We start from the raw sequence: 12,892 nt of genomic DNA, 5'->3' as shown, positions 1-12,892 counted from the left end.
AAAATAGAAGTGAAAGGCTAATTTGGTGTCGACTTCAGGGCTACTAACAAAGTGCACGAAACTATAGATACCACAGGTCGTTCCTCAATCTGCTCGCAGAGCGGCTATTTGAGTGCAAACAGTGGGCTCAGGTTTCCTGAGGTCCAAACAGTTTCCCTGCCTCATGTGTCCGAGCACGACTGAGTCAGAGAAAACATCTGCAGGCATTCCTCGGGTGCCTGAGCGGTGACGACAGCAAACCTGGCAGGAAAACCTGAGGAAGAGAGGCAAGGACACGGGGAAAAGGGAAAACATGGAAAATCTACAGACGGCGAAGTGATATGATTGCTGTTAAAAACACTACAGGCTGTGTTCCTCCACAGTGTTTTCACAAAGCACAGTTGACTTTTGTTTCCATTTTTTTCTCTAAAAACAGAGTTGGGTGAGGCTGCAGGGAGGAGGAAAAAAGCAAAATAACTCCCTTCCTCGTGAGGCCAAGAAGGCCTCTGAGCAGAGAAAGGAGATGGACAGATGGGGGGAGAAAGAGACAGCAGGGGAGGGATGCCAAAAAGGGGATAAACAAGTGGAGGACCCAGGGAGCAGGAGGCAACTGATGGGCTAAAGAGCCTGATGGGAGACCCGACTCTCTTCTAAAGAAATATCGGACACAAAGAAGGCGAAAGAGGATGTGAGAGGAGAGTTCACTCTGAGTGCCTGACATGCGTGATGCAAGCCTGACTGTTTAAACCTCAAACATAAAATCAATTTTCAATTAGGTTTTTCTAAGAGGCCAACGAGTCTGAAACATCTCCAACGAGCTTCAATGCATTTTGAAAGACTGAACAGATTTATGCCTCTGGACATCCTGGTCCCCCCCCCACTCCCCCCGAGGCTAAAGCAGATCAGAAGTGTGACGGCAGGAGGGAGTGTGATAGTCAAGACGAAGAGGATGATTTCCAGCGGGGGAAAAGATGGTGGGTTCACAGTAAGGTCACTGCAGAATGCAACATTTGTGAGAATATTCAAATCTGAGTTGGAGAACGGCGGATGCTGTAACAATCAAATGCTTTGACAGTAACTGGCTCCCTAATCAAGCTATAACACTATTCAACTCCATACCCTTTGCTAACTTATTTTAAAGAGTTTTATTTTTACAAACTGATTTGTCACTTGGGATTTATATTTCTACCCAATGTATAACTCTCTAAAAATGGGGAACAGTACAAACTGCCTGTTAATAAAACTCTAAACAAAATCAGTAATAAACTGTCAGTCGAGTAGTCTGAGCTCTCAGTGTGTACTCAGGGTTCCTATACAGTTTAAAGCAAGTTAAATTTAAGACTTTTTAATGCCAAGTGAAATTAAATTTAAGACCAATTTCATAATAAACACAAATGACAAAAAAAACTGGCAGAAACTCATGAATCAAAGTATTTTTGGTTGAAGTATTCAAATACTGTTAATAGACCAATTGTTTTTTTCCATATCTAACTATAGCAGAAACATTCTTAGCAGTCAGTTTTAAACTTAATTTAATGTCTGGAAATCCTCTAACAGCCCAACATTTGGAGTTTTAGGACCCACAGTGGGTTCTCAACCCCAATTTGCTGTAGATGAAACCTTAAAGTGCCTGTGACATCAAATTTTTGTAAGAAATGTGAATGCATTTTTGGAAAGACAACATTAACATATTACAAAACAAATTTCACATTGCTCAGATGAACAGTAGAGATATCTGCATATGAAATAACAGGAAGTGATGTCAAAGGGGAATGTCTGCATGTGAATATTTAAAAATAAATGTTACCAATTATTTTAATATTTGAGATGAATTACAGTCATCCTACTTACAAGGTGTTAACATTTTTAAGACTTCTGAAAGATTGATTTAAGACATTTTAAGGCTAATTAAGTCCTTATTTGAATCGATGAATTCGATGCCTTTTAAAGACATTTTAAGGATCTGCAGGAACCCTGGTACTGTGTGTTCTCTCATTCAGCAGTGACACGCTTTAAGGCTCACTGGGTGTAATTTGTTCCAAGTTAGGTTCCTGTTCAAGTTGTTCAACCATTCTTCAAAGAAACGCAGCCACTGGAAAAGAGGTGTGTGAAGAGTGTTTCGCTCCACCCTCTAAATCCAGTTTATTTCCACCAAACCTTGTCAGACGTTTTGTTAAGACGTCCGATAATCATTTGAAAAACATACATTGTCTCTCTAATATTTGAATTAAACATAATAAGTGAATAAAATCAGCACAGCTTCTTACATAAAACTTTTTTTTTTCAGTTTCAATTCCTCGTAATGCCTTGGAAAACTGACTCAGTTGCTTCACGACAGTATGACTAACAGCTGACTGCAAGAGTTCACGCTGAGAGTTTCATCATGTGTTCTTAGCCACTGTGTGTGTGTGTGTGTGTGTGTGTGTGTGTGTGTGTGTGTGTGTGTGTGTGTGTGTTGAATTCACTGATTTTGTGCAGGGAGAGCAGCTGGAGGGAAGCTGATGGTGCACAGCTGAATATGGTAAATCTAAAAGAAAAAGAAAAGAAAAAAACAGCACAGAGGTGCATGCCGATGAGACGCAGGACTGCCCAGGGGGCTTGTCAGGTTTAGTGTGTGTGTGTGTGTCACACAATATTAACAATGTGACAGTTGGCCTCTGGTATGGCAGCAGCAAGTGTCAGAGTCTGTAACGTGCAGAGTGACCTGCCGAGACTAGTTCAGCACACCTACGGTAGTTACAAAGACAGATTACAGATATTTCTGGTTTAACAACACTATAAATATTAAACTTGTCCTTATTCTGACTCATTTGTGACATTATTAAAACAAGAATACATTCATAATTGAAATACAGTATAAAGTGGATTTTCCTTTTAAGTTTGCTTAATGAAAAACGTGAGCAAGAAGTATAAAGAAGCATGCATATTTAATTTATTCACACAACTTAAAGTCACTTTGAGCCTTTTACAGAAACTACAAGTCTCTTCAGATATGYTGACAAGAGGATTGGTACATCTTACCATTAACTCTAAAGACTCAAACAAGTCTCACTCAAATATCTCTATTTTTTTGTTTTATAATCTTAAACAATTCCTCCTCCTTTTACCTTAATTAATCTGCAGTATTTCAAACATCCATTAAGGTTGCACAAGAGCCATTTATGTTGCGAGACTAAAAGCTACCCCAGATTAAYTTGTTACGTCATTTTAGAATCATCTAAACATTTCCCCATTAAAAGATTTTGCTTTTACATAAAATTAGGCTTTCACAGCAGCTAAGTGTGGGAACCAAAGAGGAGCACAACAGTTCCCTCAGAGGTGGGAGCATTAGCAAAGCTAGCAGGAGAAGCTGTCTGAGTATATTATGGAGAGGAGTTAAAGGTCGTGCTGGGTGGGTTTGAATCGGGTTATGTAAAGTTTCAGTGATTAAATGAGCACAGTTTTATTATGTCTGAGGAAAAGCATTTTAATCAGACATCTAATCAACTTTCCTAATATAATTTACTGCCTGCGCATGCAGCAGTTACTTTTCTACTTGCAATTCATGGCTAAAAAACCATGCTTTACGTGAAAAATCTTTAGCAATAATACAAAATGCACTTTTAAGGTTTAACATCTTAGTAACCTAATTTTTCCATTATCCCATCACTCTGGATTGAGATTTATTGACCGATTTTCAGCAGAAACTAATGCAAACCAGGTGTTATAAAGTGGTAAACAGAGCAATCTGTGCTTTGTGATGAGGAAAGTAAAACTCAAMATGAGCTGAGGTAAAGAGCTCATTGCAGCTCGTGTTTGTGCCATGAGTTCATATTTTTGTTCACCAAAAGGACGGCGAGCGAGGAAACTAAAACAGTGCAGGTTTTCATCTGCAAACACCTGCTGTTCAAAGAGCCGTAACTACATTTGTTTTTTATAGCCCCACCTTCAATGACAAACACCTGTCACAGACACAATCATACCCTTTAAAGTGGACGWGTCGTGCTTTTAAATCCTTCTTTTTCACATTTAAAYCAGTCAGTTAGTGGAACTGCAACGCTTTGKTCTCGTATTGTCGTGGTTTCATGATGAAAATTATGTCACCGTGCCCTCAGCGTTGACTCTGCCGCCCCTTCTTGTCACACCCCACCGGTAGAACTAGAAGTATTTGTGTGATTAGTCAGAAGTTTGTGGGCGTGTTTGTTTATGCTGAAAGYGCTCGGGTGCTACGTTTTGCCCCAAATACTCGCTTCCTGAATGTGACTGTTGTAACCATAAGCAGAAATTTATTAAAATTGTTAAACAGCCAAAAACTCACGAGTGGAGATAAAAAAAAAGATGTTTTGTACAAAGTATAACTTGGGTTATACTTCAAAACAATGTAAGACGGTGGCTCTCTGATTGTGTCATTTTCATAAATTGATAAAATTGATAAATTTWTTGCCATCAATTTTCATAATTCYTCCCTCTGCCCTCCCACAGCTCATATAAATATATAAACAACAATAACGATRGCTGGAAATTGTATTTTTTTCTACTCAACGATCAGTGTTGTGTTGGGTGAAGAGTCCGCAGAGGAAAAAACTTTTTTTTAATGGTTAACGGTGAAGAAAAAAAGAMGTGAAAGACGCTGCAAGCTCACGTTCAATAAGATCAAACCAGCTACTCTTCTAGCTCTAGGGGAAATTYTGAGGATTTATTCTCTCTATGCGTGTTTTAAAACTCTATATTTCTTCATTTATTTTCAGAATATTTTGAATAAATGGCCCTATAAAAAAATAAAAGAAATTGTTTGAACCCTGTTCTGACCAATCACATGCTCCGAGCTGCAAGGTCCGCGTCACAGAGTTCTGACTGGGAAAAAAGTACACAAGGGCTGGCACCGGGGAAAAGCAGCGGGAAAGTAGACAGAAGTTACACAATTTTTGTCACTCAGCAGAGGGAAAAAGACGTGCGACTYGCAGTATAAAACAAACTTAAAAGTCTCCTTCCCACTTTCCCCCCCAGTGGAGGACACCTCTGAAGGCCCAACCACCTCCAGAGCTGCAGAGGGAGGAGGCACTGATGAGAGAAGCAGCTCGTGCACAAAGGGACGGATAACAAACAGGCAACATGGTGGATCACTTTTTACATTCTGGGGAACTTTTTTAATACATCTTCATCAGCAGCTTCTCCAGCTGTCATGTTAAAAATACCCCAGCTTTCAACAGCATTTGATTTACAGAAGAATGATCCTCTGAAGACCGCAGAGTTTTATCTTTAGCAGCAACATGCTAATTATCTTGAGGATCTCCCAAAGCGGTTTAAAAACAAGCCTTTCCTCAGATCGCTCATAAATCACCAATCAAGTGGGCTCGTTCTGCGATACKATGATCTTTCAAAAACGGAGACAAAGTTGTGGGAGGCGTGGAGTGTGTCAYGCATAATTGTGCATTGGACGTCTTCCATTTTAACTCTTGCGGACGGCTGGTCACACAGACCATCTGTTATCACACCCTTAAGCTGCGATGTTGACTTCTCCTTTTGTGTATTGACCGTTAAACCTCTCCCTTTTTTCTAAAAGTCTTGCAAAAGGCCACTTTAAAATGACTCGAAGGTTATCTACACAATAAAATTAGTGTGCCAATATTGAAGCTATTCTTGTCCACACCAATAACAAACACTGAACACAAACAACGATGACTCACTACACATGGATGCAGGCTTACGTATGAAGCCCCTCTGCAAACTTGCTCTACAAGTCTCTGACCTATTTGTCTGAAAAGCTGCAGAGTTTTGAGTTAAGTGGGAGTTTGTTTCTTGTTCTGGTTTTCTGTGTGCTCAGCTGTGGAGGCTGCAGACAGCTTGAACCGAAGTTTCAAGACTAAAATTAGGTTTACACTAAAAAGAAAAATGCAGAACATTCTTGAATATGGGCACTCCCCTAGTTGAATTGTTGAATTTAGCCACAGCTGACAACATTTCCCCTAGTTTTGTCCAAGTGAGGCTTGGATACTGCCAGCGGCACAAAGAGACAAAGTGAGCGGTTTTATTTGCGGGTCATGTTTACCAGCTGCAGCCCTCCAACAGCTCCACAGTCATCTCAAATGACGGGCTGGTTGAGCTGGGCCATGAAGCTCAGATCAATGTATGAGGCCCCGGGATGTGGGCACTCCCGTAATGAGGAGGGGTCAAGGATTAAGCTCCACGCCAGGGTGCAGATTTACTGCCATTATATTAATAAATTAAAAATAATAATATGAAATATGGAGAAAAAAAGAGAGAAATGCCAAATTTGATTCATTCAGTCATTAAGACAGAACTTCAGCACATAAAATCTAAATCTCTCAGGGGATAAAACCAGATGACATTAATGGAACATCTGTTTGCCCGAGCGGCCCACCCTGACCCACTTGCTCTTTTCCATCCTCCTGGACTTTCCTGCTTTATTTCCAGCYCGCCCGGTGCTCACACAGCTCTCCGATAGTGGGAGACATGGCGGAGTGTGCGCTTTAGTTGTGAATGTGTGTCTGGGGAGAAGGAGGGGGTCCATCTGAAGCTGGAATGCAGGGGTATGAGACTATGAGGTCATGGGAATCATAGGACGTTTGCACAAAGGGAAGGCGAAATGTTAACGACGGATAAAAACGAGAAGAAAAAAAAGAAATCATACACAGAAAAACAAAGATCAGACGTTATTTCACAACGAATCAACTCAAGGAGCATAAAGCACACACGAGGACTGGACTTCACGGCTCCGTCACATGGTTGGTTGGGGAGGGTGTGGTCGCTGACAGGACCCAGCCAGGAAGAGGAAAACGAACTCACAGTGAACTGAATGCGATCTGGTCTGTCAGACAATACAGCCTATTGTCCTCCTGCTGCTGTAGAGCCTCATCATCACCATGAATCCCCCCCACTCCCACACACGTGGTCTTTCAGACCCTTACCCCCACCCGAATGAGTTTTATCCAACAACAGCACTGCTTTTCAAAAGATAAAAAAAGAAAAAACTGATAAACTTTGCAAAAAGACAATCACTTTTGATGCTTTTAGAACATCCAGAGGGGTGTAAGCAAATTTCAACACACTGAAATATCACTTTATTTCCTGATACTATTGATTCTCAAAAGCACTGTATCAATTTTTAATTAAGTCTTAATGGATGGATTGTTCAGTGTTGTTTCAGATTTTATGCGTGGTAATCACCTGGAGAAAAAATGACAATGCATCACCTTGCTAACAAATTATATCGCGATATACTATATTGTGATCCCTGTATCATGATATGTATCATAATCTTGCCAATACACAGCCCTACACGCTTCATATATTCAGAAATCCCTGCCCATCCCTACCTCCCRTAGAGACACACCTGCTCACACACTTGTGAACTTCAGAGAGGATGCTAATTATTTATCCCCTCATATGGTCGACATTTCCAGTGGRAATGGTTTAACAGTTTTGGTCATGCATCAGATAAAATGAATGTCTCTTTTTATAGAAGCCTTCCCCTCAACACACGATATGTAGTTGTAAGGCCACATTGTTTGATTTGGAAAAAAACAAGAACATTTAGCTTTTTGAGCTTCCAGCTCCTCAGAAGTTGATTTATTAAGTGTGGATTGTGTCTGCCTTCATGGCTTGAAGACAGCTCTGAGAAAACCCACTTTGTGTGCATAGCTGTGGCCTGACATCAGGCTTATGGGAGGTACTCCTCTCAACTCCCGGGGGGGTTTCACTCTTYACGTGAATATCACCCGACACGTTCGGGCCGAGGACATCCTATAATTCTGCAAAAGAGTTGATTTTCTTCAGCTTCTCCTCCTATAAGCTTCCCACCAAACCTTTCTAGACTGCACCACAAATAAAACATATACCCCTTCATTTCTCTGAAGTCTCCACTTTGACCTTTAGGGGGAAGTGCAACACAGCTGGGGCTGTAAAATATCATCTTCCTGTGGGGACAAACAAACAGGGGTGTAAATGCTTCCTGCTTCATATTGACAATAATGGAACTTAAAACAGGAACTTCACAAATTTAGCAGAACTCAGATTTAAGTCCTGTTCTGGCTCCAGTGAAGTCACAAAAACTATACGTTCACACTGAAGGTCTTCATGCTCAACTCTGATATTTTGCTCAAAATCCTTTTTTTTTTTTTTTTGCGTGGTATTATCACATTTTTAAAACCACCCCCATCAGACTCCAGTGTGATCGCTCTGTGGCGTTGATGCAACCATAGCAGAAGACGCGACGTCACACTCAGAACGCTGACTTTGCAGAAGTAAATACGGACGCTACATGTTAGCATGCATGTATCAATTCTGAAGTTGTACAACCAGATTAAAAACAAAAGTCCATCACTATCAAACCCCTTTACAGGAAAAATGAAGTTGAATCTGTACAGAACACACAGACGAGTCTACAACATATTTGTTAGGCAGTCTGAGCCAAACCGGTTCCACATGAAACGTCACACACTGACTGTTCCTCCTCAAGCCTGGTGTTGACTTTAAAATGCTAACTACAGTATACCAGTAAACAATGTTGCAAACATTTGAAAAATAATGTTTAGTTKTGTCTACAGTAAGGCCTTCTCAATCAGAATCACAGAAGTATTTAAACTATCAGATAATATATATTTTAGAAGGAAGAAAATGCTGAGAACAAAGTCTAAATTCTGTTTCAAGACCAAAGCAGAGGAAATGAATGTGATTGTTGAACTCAACATTATTTGCTCTATTTTATTTATCACTGCAGCTGAGGGTTTTTACTGGTTATATTAGTACTCTCACAGCAGAGAACTCACAGAACTTCCTTCAGCCTTTCACAATAAGAGTCTCAAWCTAAGTTTTGACCTCCAAATACTCCCAAAACATCGCTYGGAAACTTCTAAAAATAATCTACAATATTACTATGACTGCAGCCTAAACAGCCTGGCGTTTGAGAAGTTATTTATGGGTTGTTTACTGCTCCAGATGTATTTCCAAACTACGACTGCCATACCTCGATTCAAATAGTTGATTCCAGTGGAAAACCTCACCTCTCACAGAAGGCAAACTTAAAGTCAACAGCCTCAACCTGGCCTCAAATTTCCACCTCCATTGTTTACCGCCYAAGAGTTTTGACGTGGAGCGAGCGCAACAACGCTTTTTACATCAAGACATCAAAGCCAGAAATGAGTCAAAGCAGTCGTATAACGTGCTGAGATGGAGCTGGGCAAATAAGCAGACTTGTTTTATTAGCGTCACGTGTTTCGGTTTACAGCTTCATGAAGCAAACTGAAGAGGAAAATGGTCATTTGGGAGGAGGCCATAAACTTTTTAAATGAAGCGTCTTCAAATGGCYCAGCTTTACAAATTAGAAGAGTCCAAAACAAGAATAAAACATTGGTTTTTAAGTGTTGAGAGTTAAAAAGAAAGGAGAGCGTGAAAGATGAGCCTAGCCACATTAAATGAATGGTAAATGCTAATTTGTAATTCAGTGAAATAAAGTGATTTGTTGTGTTTTGTAACCATTTTGTGACGTCATGAACTCCCCTACTCTCACATGCTGTCGTTCTGTGTTGYCTTTTCAGACAGGAACTAAAGCAACTGTTTTGTTTCCAAATCTGCACACCAGTTGACCGACTCTGCTGCAGTGATCCTCGCTGCTTTTCTGCATTCTCACACGTTTCCCWTCCTTGAATGATCTGCTTCTAATTACAGAGAACAGAGCTGTCAGCTTCACTTCCAGCCCAGTAATGACCGGCTCAATGTTCGTAAACTGCAAACAGGAACAGATGACTACAAAGAAAACTATTAACCTGCAACATCTGCGTGATAACTCAATTACTGATTACGTAACTTTATGTATGAAAATTTTTACACCACAACACACTTAAAGTTTACCAGGTTAAACTCTAAAATTCAGTCAAATGTATAAATTACATGCTCTTCGTTCGTTTCATACCTTTCAATGACGCCACGTCATAGCAGGCAGACAGCCGAGCAGATTTCARTTCAAGTATTGCTCAAAAGTTTGAGAAACAATTTCAAACCAGGGCACGCAGACCTAAAGTCTTGCAAGTCATCCTTACAGAAAACTGCAGCTGAAAGAAGGGCTCCTTTACACCCAAGCATCCGTGTTGTGTCTGACTTTTACCCTTTGTATCAGTAAACTTTATCAGCCTAACACAAAAATTATTTTCTACATATTTAGGACCAGGYTTTGGTCCCAATAAGGACTGTCAGTCCTGACAAAGWAGGTGATTACAGCTACTAATGCATAAAATCAGGCACCACATGCTCAAAAAGGGTTCTAGCTATTTATGGCTGATGTTTAGCTATGTTGTTTTGGTCCTGTCCTGCTTTCTTGTTGACTTTAATACAAATGTATTTACAAGTTAGCTTTACTGGTATTTTACTTTGTGATAGCAATGTGTAATATTGCTGGATCTCAGAGCAAAGCTACAACATTGGTGGACATAAAGACTGTTTAGACTTAGTGTAATTCAACCAGGTGGAAATGGACATAAATATACATAAATAGACCACAATGCATTGCTAAATACTGACTTTGGGATCATTATCAACCGGAAATGGCTCAATAGCAAAAAAGGTTATAAAAGGTTAAAAGAAAAACTGGTTTACACACACAATTTGGTTAATTGTTCAATCCAGATTYAAATAATTTGTTGTACCAGCCAGGCAATAACATGTTTTGAAACTACAAAACAACAACAACAAAAGTGAAAAAGTAAATGTTTTTTTGAGGTGTGGAAGGCCTACAGGAATGTTAATCTGAATGCTAACCACTGAATTTGTTACTTTCCTAAATGGCAGGGCCGTCAACTTAAAACAGGTTGGAATACTAAAAATGTGATCATAAATAGGAAAATTACTTCCTGCAATAATAAACTCAATCTTCAGTGTGAAAAAAGCTAATTATATTTAGTAAAACTTCTGCCAACTGAAAATTCCTCTGAACATTCATCAATGAACACTTGCTGACTTCATGGCAATTTCTCTAAATAAAATGTCAAAATTGGGCAATTATATTAGAGATAAATGATATTTTATTACATAGCTCAATGCAGGACTTTCTCATACTGTAACTTTGTTACTGGTAGCTCTTTTCAAGTTCTTTCAATTGAAATAATTTCATTTTACATAAACCACTTCTGATAATGTGTTATGACATTTTAGAGTTTACGATTAATCGATTGTTAGAAACACAATTTTCTAAATTAAAGAAAAAAAAGGAAAGAAAAGCTTTTGTTTTATTTGTTGTGGCATAATATTACAGTTTTAAAGAAAATGCAGGTTTAAGATGCTGTGTGTGTAACACCAGGGTCACAGTTTGAGGAGACCATGATGGACGCAGGGTGCAGGACATCCAGTCTGGACTTACTTGGACAGAGTCGTTGGACATGGCTGGTCCCGGGTCAGTCCTTCAGTCGGGTCCACTTCAGGCAGACACACTTCTGATAAAAGCCGAGGGGTGGAGGGGGTTCGTGTCGGTACCTCTACCAGGACTTTACTCCAGTTCTGTTCACACAAACAGGGCAAACAGTCGGGAGGTAATCCACATTGCTGGCCGCGCCTGAACCGAGCCTCCAACCTGACAAAACGCGGTCTTTGTGGGTTTAAGTCATTAAAGAAAGCTGTTGAGCTCCAGACTCATTGTTCGTGTTCACCTTAGCCGTGGAACAGCTAGCAAACCGGTGTCTTTCCTCCTGCGTCGTGGCTAACAGAATCCACGGAGCCCAATACAATAATAAAAAACAACCTCTTCCTCCTCTATTGTTTTCCCGGTAACATCCGTGAAACCCGCCTAGACTCCAGCCTGTATCACATGCCTCCAAAGAAGGTTGGGAGAAAAAAAGAGGCTGTCAGCCTCTTCACGTGCCGTTGAAACTATCAAAACAAAAGCCATTTAAAAGACGAGCCTGTCYGTCAGCGAAATAAAAGTCTAGTAAAACGAAAAGCTTTTCTTTTTTTCGTTCGGAGGACGTTCAAATTCATTGTCAGACATCCCCAACCCAGAGAGCGGAGAGCTACAGCTGCTTGCTGAAGTACACGTTCTGCGCGCGCCCGACGCACGAACGGAGGGTTTCTATTGGTCCAGCTCAGAGCGGCGGAAGCGCGCCCGGCCCAGGGTGCGTCACGTGACGCACAGCAGTGTGTTGTAAAAAGCGACGCTGTGATGCTGAATGTGGAAACAAGTTAAAATATATTTTTACAGACAAAATTGCGTTCATTACTTACTAATTAAAGTTGTGTCAATACTCAATATTCCATAAACATAGTTTTTTTTTAATTACGCATCAATGAAATGCAGTGGTGGGTATGGTTTTGCTAAMCAGCTATAGCAGCCAATCTAGGAATAGCTTTTTCACTAACTTTTTAATTAACAGCTAACTAACATCAACAGGTTTGTGTCACCCCCACCAGTGTTCAACTCCAAGCAGACAAAGATGTGTAACACAGACTGAGTGACAGTCTTCAGAGGTTATCAATTATTTGTTACTGATATATTCTGCTAATGTTGTACTTTTTAGCTGTTTAGTGTTAGCTTCAGCTAATTTTTTTTGTATGTTTAGTGGCTTAACATTAGCTAAGCTATACTTTTAGTTAGCAGATTAGCAAACATTTTGGTTAGCTGTGCCTACCACTGATTAAATCCATTTACTACTTTCGGAGAAACYGAGACGTTTATTTTCTAAACATGATGTCCCAGTGGCTTTCAAACCCCAAAACACATTACGGCAAAAAGGCTGGTTCACCCCAAAGATCCGGTGCCCCGGCACAAACAGAGCAATGTTGTATATGCTGTTAAGTGCCAGGAGGACTGCGACCAGTTATACATCGGGGAAACAAAGCAGCCACTGTTCAAAAGAATGTCCCAACACAGACGAGCTAAATCTAATGGCCAGAACTCTGCAGTTTTCACTCATTTACAGGCCAGTGGTCA

The 12,892-nt window shown here is 40.3% G+C and overlaps 1 protein-coding gene across 1 annotated transcript in view; it reads right to left on the bottom strand.

The window, feature by feature from the left end:
* Window positions 1-11,994, bottom strand: part of pkn1a (protein kinase N1a) — a gene marked incomplete in the record, with an annotated part of 33,383 nt that extends 21,389 nt beyond the window's left edge. The window contains 1 exon segment of the mRNA XM_014005008.1: window positions 11,330-11,994. Within this exon segment, the coding sequence (XP_013860462.1) occupies window positions 11,330-11,350 (21 nt within the window).
* Between the last annotated feature and the right edge of the window lie 898 nt (window positions 11,995-12,892).

Source organism: Austrofundulus limnaeus, unplaced genomic scaffold, assembly GCF_001266775.1.
Source record: "Austrofundulus limnaeus strain Quisiro unplaced genomic scaffold, Austrofundulus_limnaeus-1.0 Scaffold27, whole genome shotgun sequence".
NCBI lineage: Eukaryota > Metazoa > Chordata > Actinopteri > Cyprinodontiformes > Rivulidae > Austrofundulus > Austrofundulus limnaeus.
This window is presented reverse-complemented; position numbering and strand designations above follow the sequence as displayed.